Here is a 13,508-nt window from a genome sequence, read left to right as displayed (position 1 = left end):
CTACTCCAACCACTTATTTCCTCTCTCCAATTCCTTTACTCCAGTGAAATTCCACTGCATGTGCCTAAACAATACCAACCTATGATTAATCCATCTGCCCACCACCTTTGAGCATTTTTTAAATCTTTAAATAAACTGATATTCCCTTCTACCAACCCAGAATTCATCCATCTACCTACTCACTGTCTTTGTCCAGTTTTAGCATATGACTGGCTGCTAAGTATCACTGTGGGGACAGGGATATCGCATAACTGGGAAGACTGTCACCACAAAAGTGTATGTAATTTCATTGCTTCACACAGCCATTTAACATCTATTCACTACTTTTAGGAATGAGCACTGGATGTTATACCGTATGTTGGCAAATTGAATTTAAATTTAAAAATGTAAAAAAATATATAAATAAATAAACCTCGGTGTTTTACTGTAAAAATAATAATAATAACATCTATTTACTGAGCATTTACTACGTTCCAGTTCCAGCACCAAGTGATGACAGAAAGGTAAACAAAACTGCAGAGCTTGAACTAGTGGAACTAGACAAGGAGCTCAGTGTCTGATAACAGAAACAGATAAAAAGTAAAAATACAATTATGTGACTTGAATTATAGTAAGTGTTTCTATGGAGAAGAATATGAGAGTACACTGTAGGGAAACCTGATCTAGTCTGAAACACCAGGACAGGGCCCCCTGAAATCTACTATTAAAAGGAACTAGGTTAAAGGGATATGGCAGGTGAGAAGGTGCTGGGCAAGAAGGAATGAGCATTCTGAGCATAAGAATCCGAACATGGGAAGGCCTGGAGACATGTGAACACACGAAGGCAGGCTGGTTTAAATGAGGCAGAGGCAGAGAGAGAAAAACGGCATGAAATGAGGTATGCATGAATCAAGTCACTCGAGATTTGAAGGTCATGTTGAAGATTTTAATGCTCAGAGCCAAGGGAAACTTTTGAAGAGCTATAATTAAAGAAATGAGAAAACGTATTTGTGGCTTTTAAGTATTGTTCTGTCTGTAATGTGGAGAATGGACTGGATGGAGGCAGAGAGTCCTGTCTAAAGGTTGCAGTTGTAATCCAGGTATGTTAGAATGGCAGCTTGGACTAGGATGGTAGCAGTGCAGAAATGAGAGAAGTAGACAGATTGGAAAGATTTAGGAGCTAATCCATTGGACAGTGGCTAGTGTGAAGGAAAGGGACAAGGTGGAGGCCCATTCAGAAAAAAGAAATATATCCCTAGGTTTGGGGTGGAAGAAGAGATCATGAACTTAAGTTTTTTATGTCAGTTTGACATGCTTGTGAGATATCCAAGAGGAAGTGCCAACTAGACAAGTTAAATATACAGGCCTAAAAATCGGAGATCTTTCTCTGACTCAGGCTGAAGTCAGTGGTGTCTGCTGATCCCTGCAGTACATGCATGGTAGGCAGTGTTCAGATTCACACTGGCTCCCTCTGCCCCAGCAGTATCTACCTGATTCCATCAGTGTTTTGCATACTCCCACCTGATTAAGTGTCCCCACAGAAAGCCTCTATGACTCTAACATCTTCACCAATGTCCATACTCCTTCCCTCACATAAATCATGAGACTCACTGGGGGTCCTCTTTACCTGATCACTGAGAACTCACATCCCATCTCCTTCCAAGGCATACTAACCCATGAGCTACTCCAGCAAGGCTACTGTGTTATGAAATCTCTAGAGCAGATGCATACACCAGCCTCTATATCCAATATTGTAGAGCCACACACCCAGTTCCCCCCAGGTTAAAACGGGAAACAAGTAAAAATTAAAAATTAAAAAAAAATTTTTTTAAACGGGAAACAAGGAAAAGAAAGTACAATGTGTACCCAGCATGCTTTCCCCCAAACTCATTGGACACATTCCCAAAGTATCAAAATCAAGTCAGCACAGCAAAGATCCAGCCAGAGAATAAGAAACCAGCCTCCACATTCACAAAGTTTACAAGAAATTCAAACCCCACCTCAAACTTTTCTGAGAACAAGTTGAGAGGGTGGCTACCACTTCATTCACTGGCTACTCTCCAAAAGGCCCTCTCCCATCCTCTAGCACATCTCTTTATAAAGGAGAAGGGGAAATGCAGTGGTGATGGTCAGAGTAGAGTTTTGCTGGAATGTCAATTCATAGTAATTCATGCGGTGAAGTGCCATAAAAGGCACATCTTCAAACTAAAAAAAAAAAAAAAAAAAAAAAAAAAAAACAACAACTAGAAATTTAGCCTCTTTGGTTATAGAATGGGGCTCTGGTCAGCAATCCTGGCTGATGTTTTTCATATCATGCTATACTTAGCATGTGAATTACAGGATACAGGTGTTATTAACTGCATTTTATACATAAGACCAAAAAACTGAGTTGTGATGACTTTCAAGGCTCAAACTCTAAAACCACAAATAGGGATAAATCTTGCCAGTATATCCACAAAACAACAGTTGAATCTACCTGCACAGTGAGGAAAACTCTGAGTTACGGATCTCACAAAGATACTATATAAATGAGATAAGGTCTGAAAGTGCCTTTATAGTAAGAACAGAAAAGACAAAAACAAAAAACGAATTCTAGTTATTACACACCCAGCACATGCTTAGACTAAATGTTAAACTATACCTTTTTACATCACCACCTGTAAGTCCTGGATCGGGAGAGAAGCAGAGTTGGGTATGAAAATAACTTTTAAGCAGCGCCTGGTTAGTTTGGTCGGGAAGAGCATACAACTCTTGATCTCAGTGTTGTGACTTTGAGGCCCGTGCTGGGTGTAGAGATTACTTAAAAATAAAAATCTTCTTAAAAAATAAAATAGAAAAAATAAATAAATAAATAAAAAATAAAAAATAAAATAGTAACTTTTAAGCTCTCATTTTATTTCTCAGCATAAGCCTTTGAGCATCTTGGAACAGTACAGAAAATAAAGAACACATCTCTACTATTTTCCCTTTGTCAAAATCTTCTCCATTTTTATAACCTATAATTTGCACACACACAAAAAATCTATTACTATTGAATTTCTTAAAAGTTATTTTCATACCCAACTCACTTCTGTAAAGAAGTACACATCTTACAAATTTTATTTCTTCAATCAATCTTTTTTTATTTTTAATGACAAAAATCAAAGAATCTCCTGATCTAACTGATCTCTATATGGCTGACTTAGAAACTATCTAGGCCTAATTGCTCATTTTATAAAAGAAACTACAATCTAAAATTAAAGTCAATAGTGTTTTCTACCACAACATGCTGATTCATTAAACTCCAAGGTTATGATTTTGCTTTAAACATATTTTCTTAAGACATAAAAAGTCTCACATGCTGGTAGTAACAATATTAAGTGTGACAACCAAAGTATAAATTTGGAGGATTTCAATTACTATTCATTCTGAAAACTACTTCTGATCAATCATATTTTTAGGCTATTCTAAAACCTATCTTGGCTGTTTCCAGTTTTAGAGGAAACACAACTTCTGTTTTAACATGTAACTTTTCTTTGATCCTTCATATATTTCAAAGGTTAAATAATGAATTCCAGAGTTTTCAATCCTGTTCACTATAGAAACACAAGCTAACTCTGTAATATTTCTATGAAGATGTAGCACTCTAGTTTTTCTCAAAATAATTTTGTTCAGTATAAAGTAAAATATAGTTTCCATTTACTAAAAGATTGGGCTTTTTAGTGAATTTTTAGAGACAGATTGCACTATGCGTCTAATATCCTATTACAAACACAGGTTATCTGAAATTAGAAAACACACCTTACAATGACATCCCCAATCCCACCCAGGATTGTTTATGGCTAGCTATCAATCTCACTTTTCCCTGACCAGAGTGAATTAGAAGAGTGATAAGTATCTCAGCAGAAAGGGAGCAATGGCCAATTAAAGACATTAAACATGAAACCAAAGAATGTGAAAATCTCACTAGTGCCACCTACCGTACTGGAGAATGCAGATAAAAGATTTTTAAACTAATTCTGTGTGGTGAGTGTTTGTGTGTGTATCCATCTTTTACGATTTCTTACCCAGGACTACATATCAAATCTTGCTTTCTACCAAATCTTGCATAGAATATTACGTAATTAGATAAAGCAAATAAAGCAAAGAGCAACAAGAATACTCAAAAATTCAAAACCAAAAAACCCTGAAGCACTCGTAGAAGCAGGGTACAACAGTGGTTCCCAGGAGTAGGGAAAACAGATGCTGGTTGAAGGGCACAAACTTCCAGTCATAAGATGAGGAGGTTGTGGGAATCTAATGTACAGCATGGTGACTACAGTAATAATACAGTATGCATACCGAGGTAAATGATCTACTTAGGTGTAATAAAAATAAGAATTTGGCTTTAAGCAAAAAGTGCCAAAGCAAACCTTACCTTACATTCTACCACACTCTGATCTGATTCACAAGTTTCATAGATTTCATCTACTGCCCGGCGAAGATTGTCAAAAAGAAACGCCCAGTATCTAGCTCTTAGATCAATTTTCCGAGGATGCCTTGTTTTAGTGGGACTTTTATCGAAGTGTTTATCTCCAGTTGTAGATGATGTTATTTTACAGTCTACTGCAGTGTTCTGGAGAAATAAAACCAAACACACAAAAAAATATATTTCTTAAAAGCCTCCAGGGATTGGATTTCTGTACAAAGCACATTTTCCAACATAAATACTTGAAAATGAGACCTTCTTTTTATCTTATATCATGCTGAATTCATCAAAACAAAGCTTCTCATCTTAAAAGCAGCAGGTTTATAAGGTCATTTTTTTTTATTTCAGACATGTCTTACTGAAGATTAGCATGGCTTCAACAGTGAACAGACCCTTAGTCAAAAAGGAGCACTGAAGGACCCATTCTTTCCTCAGTTGTACAAACTTTGAAAATAAAGATTACATTCTATAGTTTTACAAACTGTACCACAGACTCATTCCACCAAAAGCATGTAGTTTACATAAAGTCAGAAATTCAAAATGCAAACCTAAAGCTTCTCACTAGAGGAAGTAAAGAGTTGCTTAACTGTGGCTACTTAAACTGAAAAATAAATAAATACTGACCCTCTACTACAGTTAGAGCAACAAACAATCCCAGGCTCCTTCGGGTTGTTTTGTGTGTGTGTGTATCATTCCTGTTTGCTTGTTTTTCTTTCTCATAGAAGTGCCCCAGAGTGGAGAGTAACTGAAAGAGAGGCTAATATCCTCCTGCTTTGTGTTATGCTTTGGTCTTCAACATAAGTGATTCCTAAACTTCATAAATCCTGTATAGCCAATCACTGATTTATACAGAATCTTTACCGCTGAAAAGGAAGCAAACGAAACCTACGTACACACACAGATACCACATACACTTAAGAGGCTGACACAGAGCTACTTGTCCTCCCTCTGCAGTTCCCCATCCTGATTTCGTGAATGAAAATTAGCAACTATTTTATGTGATAGCCTCGGTCGAGGCCCAAATTCTCAACACTCATGCAATAAAACTTTAATGTTAACAATCCATAAAACTTTTGCCTCAATTGTTCTCCAAGTTCTTTCCAGCCCTAGTAGTAAATAATTTTATTATTATAGCAAATATCCCTTTCTTGGATTAAACCAAATTCAAAATTCCATTTGACTAGCATCCTGAAGTAAAGCTCAAGGCTGCCACTCTCCTAAAAACTGTGACAACAATTAACAGTTTATACAGGATTACAGATCATAAATCAAATTCGCATAACCTTCTAACCTCCTTCACACAAGTTTTAAAGTATGTGTTATTATTAGCTCCATTTTACAGTTTAGAAGACTGCAGTTCAGAGGCTAATAACTAATCTGTCAAAGAGCTATCACCACAGGGGACCATGTTCCCATTAGAGCTCTGCAAGGACACTGCTGGCTTCCCACCACACTGCCTCATGCCCTGTGCTGCCAGCCCTGTGCCACATATTCCGTACCACCTCATTTCTATTCCTATACACCATCCAAAGGTAAAATTAAGTTGAGAAGTTTCCCAAATTATACCTCCTTCATGAAGTTTTTCTACATTGATCAGCAAAGGGTTAGTAGCTTCCTGTGAATTGAGACTCTAATCTTATGGAATTCTCAAATGTACTTTCACTCATTTTCACCCATGTATGTATTTACCGTAGCATGCATCCATATGTGTATGATTCAAATATTTTACCATCCTTTCTTACAATGTAAAATAGGCACTACTGCTTCCAGGTTAAAATGTTTCTATTCTTTGTGACTGTTCTATATAAAGCTTTTACAAAGAAAGATGCTAGTGAGGCAAAAACTAGTTACATAATTCCAACTGAAAGGCAATGTGCTAGGCAAATTTGCTATTTATCTTTGCCAAAATGGTAATACTTTACACTTATATGCTTATTTATATTTTATGAAGGAATTTTGATTACATTATGTCATTTAATCATTACAACAAACTGTAAAGACAGGACAAATATTATTCCCATTTGCAGAAAACAACACTGAGGCTCAGAAAGATTGAATTTCTTAGCAAGTCAAAAGGTTGAGTGATGGAACTGGGACCAGAACTTAGTCTTTCAACCTCTGCTCCCATGCTCATTAAAGCATTTCACATAGCACCAAGCACACAATTAGTACCCAATTATGTTAGGTATGATCATAGTGAGAAAGACAAAGAGGAGAAGAAATGTGCTCATAGGAAAAAAATGTAAATAAACTAATGGCAAAATTGCCAAATTTGTGAAAAAGTAGAACAGGTAAATCAAATTGTAGAGGTTAACTCAGTACACAGTTCCAAAGTATAGGGCTCTTACCTACCACTGATAAAAATAATAGCAGTGACGATAGTAATTGCAGCAGCATCTAACAACATTCATGGCACACTTGCCAGGTGCCAGGCACCGTGCGATGTGCTTTCCATACAGTTTTACTTCATTTAACCTTTGAAGCAATTATCATAGGTAACATCATTATCTCCATTTTATGGAAGACAATACTAAGATTCAGCTAAATTAGGAATGAACCCAAGGTCTCATACTAGTGATAAAGCCAAGATTAAAAATCAGGTAAGTATCCATTACTACAGCTTACTGTACCTAGCTACTTCCAAGATACTCAAGAAGACAAAGCAATCTACATTTGTGGGGGAAGTTAGACACAGATGAATTCCATGATGTTATATTGTTTTAATCAATGACTTTTGGGAGAAAAAGTAAAGGGAAGGAGAGGGAAAGAGGAAGGAAGAAATTGAGATTTCTGACTCATCTCTCTCAGAAGGGCTCAATGACCACCACCACCCCCGCCCCGAGAAGCTAACAATGCTTAGGGACCTATTTGCAGAAAAATGCATAGGCCCATAAAATTGAACATGTACTTTCTTGATGTTCCCACACTGACACATCATAACCACACAAAGTTCAGAGTTTACCTTACAGTTTACTCTTGGTGTTACTCTCTTAATGGGTTTGGACAAATGTAAAATGACACACATCCATCATCACAGTATCATACACTGTATCATCACTTTACTAAAAATCTTCTGTGCCTATTCTCCCCTCTCTACCCCCACCCCTGAACCTCTGTCAACCACCGACCTTTTTACTCTCACCATAGTCTTGCCTTTTCAGAATGCCATAGAGTTGGAAACACTGTGTAGCCTTTTGAGGTTGGCTTTTTTCACTTATTAATACAAGGTTCCTCCATGTCTTTTTATAGCTTGATAACTCATTTCTTTTTAGCCCTAAATAAAAGTCTATTTTCTGGATTACTACCATTACTACTATTGATGTAGCCATTCACCTAACTAGACATCTTGGTTGCTTCTAAGTTTTGACAATTGTGAATAAAGCTTCTATAAACATCCATGTGCGGGTTTTTGGGAGGACATAAGATTTCAACTCCTTTGTTCTTCAATATTTCATTGGCTACTCTGGGTCTTTTGCCTCTCCACACACAGTTTAGAATCAGTTTGTCAATATCTATAAAATAACTTGTCAGGACTGTATCGAACCTGAACATTAAGCTGGAAGAAAGAATATCTTGACAATATTCAGTTTTCCTACATGAACATGGAATACCTTTCCATTTATTTAGTTCTTTTTTTTTCATCTCAGTTTTATAGTTTTTCTCATATAGACCTTTGCATATAGATTGTTAGGTTTATACCCAAGTACTTAATTTGAGGGAGTAGTAATGTAAATGGTATTGTGTTTTTAAGTTCCACTTGTTCATCACTGGTATACAGGAAAGCCAATGACTTCTGTACCCTGGAACCTGCTATAACAGATTATTAGTTCCAGGAGGGTTTTTTGTTGATTCTTTCAGATTTCGTATATAATCATATCATCTGTAGACAAAGATATTTTTTATTTCTTCCTTCTCAATCTATATGCCTATTTTTTCCTTACTGCATTGGCCAGAATTTCCATTATAATGTTAGAAAACAGTAGTGATAGGTGCATCCTTGCCTTATAACTTATCTTAGGGTGAAAGCTTCTAGTTTCTTACCATTAAGTATCACATTAGTTGCAAGGATTTCTGTAGATTTTTGTTTTAATCAAGTTGAGGAAATTCCCCTCTATTACTAGTTTTTTAAAAGTTTTTATCATAAATGGGTGTTGAGTTTTGTCAAATGCTTCTTCTGCATTTACTGGTATGATGTGATTTTTCTTTTAGTCTATTCATGGACTAAAGATCAAATGTGAAAACAAAGATTTAAAACTATCTAGAAGGATATTTTTATGACCTTGAAATAGAAGAGGTTTTCCTGGATAAGACAAAAAGCACAACTCACAGATAAGTTATGTAAAATTAAATTTATATTCTTAGTCATGGTGTATCATTCTTTTCAAATATTGTGGGATATGATTTGCTAATATTTTACTGCATCTATGTTCATGAGAATTATTAGTCTGCAGTGTTCTTGTAATGCTTTTGTCTGGTTTTGGTATTAGGATAATGCTGGCCTGATTAAATGAGTTAGGAACTATTCTCTCTGCTTCTACCCTCCAAAAAAGATTGTAGAGAATTTGTTTAATTTCTTCTTCAAATACGTAGTAGAATTCAAAGGTGAATCCATCCAGGCCCAGCACTTTCTGTTTTGGAAGGTTATTTATCACTGATTCAAGTTCTTAGACCTAGGCCTACTCAGATTACTTATTTCTTCTTCAAAGAGTTTTGATAGTGTATGTCTTTCAAGGAACTGGTTCATTTCACCTAAGTTATCAAACTTGGGTCATACTGAGTCTTTTGTAGTATCCTTTTCTTATCCTCTTCATGTCTACGGGATCTGTACTGATACAAATAGCTAGGGACATACAATAGGACTTTGGGACAGTACTATCCAGGAGGTTAGTGGTCATAAATGTAAAAAGAGCCTTGTCAACATAATTGATACATTTCTCCAGTCATGTTCAAAATGCTTTGGTATACAGAGCACAAGCAGAAAGATGGATTTAATCAGGATAGTTCTATAAAGTACACACTGCCAAGAGGCAGGAGAGCGAGATAGCTAGGAGAGTACACAAGAAAGTGATAACAGACAAACCACAGAATCTCAGGTGAATTTTCAGGGAAGATTGGATATGGAAGTGTGGATATGGAAAAAAGGATACTCAAAGGGTGGCAGGATCCAAAAAAATACAGCTTCCATGGGGCTAAAGAATTACTGGAGTCAGGAGATCAGAGTATGGTGGAAAGAAATGACAGGCAGAAGAGGGATGGCTGTGACTGAGATCCTGGAGAGGGAGTAGTTATCAGTAAGAACAAGGCAAGAGTCAGGCCATGGGAACGAGTAGAACACAAGACTGTTGGAGGAAAGAAATGCAAGGAATTGAGACAGCAGTGATGATGGAGAGCATGCAGTGAGCTGGAAATTATATTTTCAAGGAATTAGGAGAACTGACCTAGAAGTCTGTCAGTGACTACAAGAAGAAAAAAGTAGATGGTATAGTCTGATGGAATGAGCTTCAGCTCTAGGGAGTTTCAGTAGCTAGAAGGGAGAACCATCCATAATGGCAGTAAGGAGCAAGCTCTAGGAGCAGAGGTCAGAGTGCTGCAGATACTACTTAAAGACTGTGAAGGAAGCATAGTCCACACAGGAGAGTTGGGATTTAATTAAAACAGGAAGGCAAAGGGAATGTTCAGAGAAGAGAAGGATATAGAAGATATGCTGATGATGAACCTAGTTCTAGAGGGCAAAGTGGTAGGGTTTCACAAGTAGCTAAGAGGCATTTCCCTGATTACTACTAAAACAAAGTATCTTTTCACAGGTTTACAAGCTATTTAGGTTTCCCCCACTTTTCCATTGGATTTTTCTGATTAATTTTAGTTTTTTTCTAAGTTTCAATATACGGTATCTTCTTCCAGTCAATCTTACCTTTTTTTTTTTTTTTTTTTTAATTTTTATTTATTTATGATAGTCACAGAGAGAGAGAGAGAGAGAGAGGCAGAGACACAGGCAGAGGGAGAAGCAGGCTCCATGCACCGGGAGCCTGACGTGGGATTCGACCCCGGGTCTGAGGGGATCGCGCCCTGGGCCAAAGGCAGGCGCCAAACCGCTGCGCCACCCAGGGATCCCCAGTCAATCTTACCTTTAATTTTGTTTAGTTTTTTAGCATATAAATTTAATTTTACATAACTTATCCATGAGTTGTGTTTTTTGTCTTATCCAGGAAAGCCTCTCCTATTTCAAGGTCATAAAAATATCCTGCTAGATAGTTTTAAATTTTTGTTTTCACATTTGGGCTTTAGTCCATCAATAATTTATTTCTGGTACATGATATTAAAGTACCCTTATCCTTTGTTTCTAATTTAATTGCATTATAGGCAGAGAACATGTTCTTCCTGTCTGACTTCTCTGACTTCTATTTATTGAGACTATCTTTATGACCCAGTATATGGTCAATTTTTGCATGTATGTTCTGTGCACAGTATTTATTAAGTGCCAATACACACATACATACAAATACACATATATATAAAAATATACAGGGGGATCCCTGGGTGGCTCAGCGGTTTAGTGCCTGCCTTTGGCCTAGGGCGCAATCCTGGAGTCCCGGGATCAAGTCCCATGTCGGGCTCCCTACAGGGAGCCTGCTTCTCCCTCCTCCTGTGTCTCTGCCTCTCTCTCTCTCTCTATGTCTATTATGAATAAATAAATAAAATCTTCTAAAAAAAATACACATACCTATTAATATGAAATTAAGCCTAACTGTACTGCTAATTTTATATCCTTACCATTTTTTTCCTGCTTGATCTGAATAACAGATATATTTCCCAATATGATTATAAATGTACTTTTCCTATTCCAATTCTGTCAGTTTGGGCTTTACATATTTCAAACCTATGCTGTAAGGTACATAAAAGTTCAATATTGAATAAAAATAAAAATTTTAAAAATTTAAAAAGTTCAATATTGTTACACTTCTTGGATGATTACTCTTCTACTATTAATTTCCATATTTATGTTATCAATGCATTTCATGTTGAATTCCATCTGATTTGATAGTATCGTTATACTAACTTTAGAGTATACCTAAAATACCAAGTATTTACCTGGATTTTTTTCTATCCCTCTGTTTTTAATAGTTCCTTGAAATTTTAATGTGTCTCTTGTAAGCAACATATAGCTCAGTTTGAAATGAGAGGTTAAGTTCAATCAACTGCCTTTTAAGCAGAGAATTTAACCCGTGCAGCTCCAATGGCACAATCGGTTAGCATGCAGTTCTTATAACTGGTGAATTTAATCAGTTTATGTATGTTGTTTGCTAATGTATTTAATACTTAACATCCACAACCATCTTTCATGGTTTTCACATAGCATAATTTTTTTCTTTGCTTCTTTTTTCTTTCTCTTGCCTTTTACTCTGTTGAAAAGCTTTTCCTCTATTTGGAAATCATGGCTGCTTTTAGTAGATAGCCTTAAATTTTTATCATACACACTTACATTCATATTTTCCTAACAAAAACTTCTTCCTAAATAAGACAAGGATTCTATCATTCTAACTCCCTTTCAAACTCCCTACAAACTAGCTTTCATGTTAACATTGTCTAAAACTATAATTCCACTTTTCTGAATCTAATTGTGTGAGGTTTTTTTCAAACCATCAATAGTAAATGAGATTTACAAACATATTTACAGATACCTTTTCAACAAGTTTTTTCCTCCAGGTTACCTTTAATTCTTGCTGAAGTTCAACTTTAGTAGTTCCTTCATTAAGGGTCAGTGGGTGGCAAACACTTCGTTTTTGTCTAAAATAACTAAAAATAGCTTTATTTCACTCATACTTGGCTGGACATAGAATTCTGGGTTAAAAGTAATTTTGTCTTGTAACTTCAAATATATTGCTTCATTGTCCTTTTGTTCATAACAAGGATATTAATCTATCATTCCTCTGTGGTTTTGTTTACTTCCTGGTATTGTAAGAGATTTTTTTTCCTTAATCTTAACATTCTTTAGACTTTCTAGAATATAGCTAGGTAAGTAAATCTATTTTTATTAACCCTGCTCAGCTCCACAGTCATGCTCTGAAGCTCTTCAGAACTCAAAGTGAGAACATTTTTTCAACATTATTACTTCAAATAGCCAATGCCCACTATTATTTACTCTCTACTTTTCAAAGTCCTATAACGTATATATAAGAATTTCTCAATCTTAAATTCTCTTATTTTCCATCTCGTTAGTTTCCTGTGATATGTTTTAAATTCTCCTCAGTAGTTATCTTCCAATTCACAAATTTTTCCTTTGTCCAATACAGCATTTATTCCATTAGTTATGGATTTTTAAAATTTCGTTGACAATACTTTTGTTTATAAGATTTCTAATTGGTTCACTTTTACCTATAAATGTTCAAAATTAATATCCATCTGTTTTAGTTCAGAATTTCTCCTTTTTGTTTATAGTTACTCTTTCCTTTGAGGAATTTAAGCTCATTTATTTGAAAATCTTCTTTGGGAAAATGCCTTTTTTTCATTACCTCAGGAGTAAATTCTCTTACTTGAAGAATGTGTTATCTATATTTTATAATATATTTTCCTCACGTACTTTGATATTTCACTTTGAATTTCTTATATTTTAATTCTTCACTTTGTTCACCCACACACCATGTGTCCTAGTGTTGTGGTGACCATCATCTAACCCACTATGGTCCCACTTCTGCAGGTCATTTATTGGGGACTTAAAACTCTCACCCATCAAGAATATAGCAGATCCAGTCATTAATCACGGGCCACTCCCTTTTACTGCTTCAGACATCAATTCATAGGATACAACCCCAGGTGGCAGATAGTAGCTTTTTTTGTTCCTAGTGCAGAACCCTGCATAAGCCCCAAATTTTATACTATGAGCCTGGATTTGTTCCCCTCCCCCATTATCAGGGCATATTAGCTTCCTGTATCCCATAAGACTTGTCCATTAAGTTTCTGTTTCTAACTCCACTTACCTGTCACTGTGTTTGTTTTATTTCTGATCCACAGAAATGGTTATCTTATTTTTGAAAATCCTTTGTTTTTTTAACTAAAAAAAATGTTTTATAATTGATGCCATTAT

At 35.9% G+C, this 13,508-nt stretch overlaps 1 protein-coding gene across 9 annotated transcripts in view; it reads right to left on the bottom strand.

Annotated features, from left to right (window-relative positions):
• Window positions 1-13,508, bottom strand: part of SCAPER (S-phase cyclin A associated protein in the ER) — a 432,460-nt gene that overhangs the window by 390,519 nt on the left and 28,433 nt on the right. For 8 of the 9 annotated variants that reach the window (XM_038581073.1, XM_038581077.1, XM_038581076.1 and 5 more), the window contains one exon: window positions 4,376-4,573. The exons of the other annotated variant lie outside the window; for it this stretch is intronic. In XM_038581073.1, the coding sequence (XP_038437001.1) occupies window positions 4,376-4,573 (198 nt within the window). The remainder of the gene's footprint in view (window positions 1-4,375; window positions 4,574-13,508) is intronic. 9 annotated transcript variants of the gene reach the window in all.

This window comes from Canis lupus, chromosome 30, assembly GCF_011100685.1.
Source record: "Canis lupus familiaris isolate Mischka breed German Shepherd chromosome 30, alternate assembly UU_Cfam_GSD_1.0, whole genome shotgun sequence".
NCBI classification, from domain to species: Eukaryota; Metazoa; Chordata; class Mammalia; order Carnivora; family Canidae; genus Canis; species Canis lupus.
This window is presented reverse-complemented; position numbering and strand designations above follow the sequence as displayed.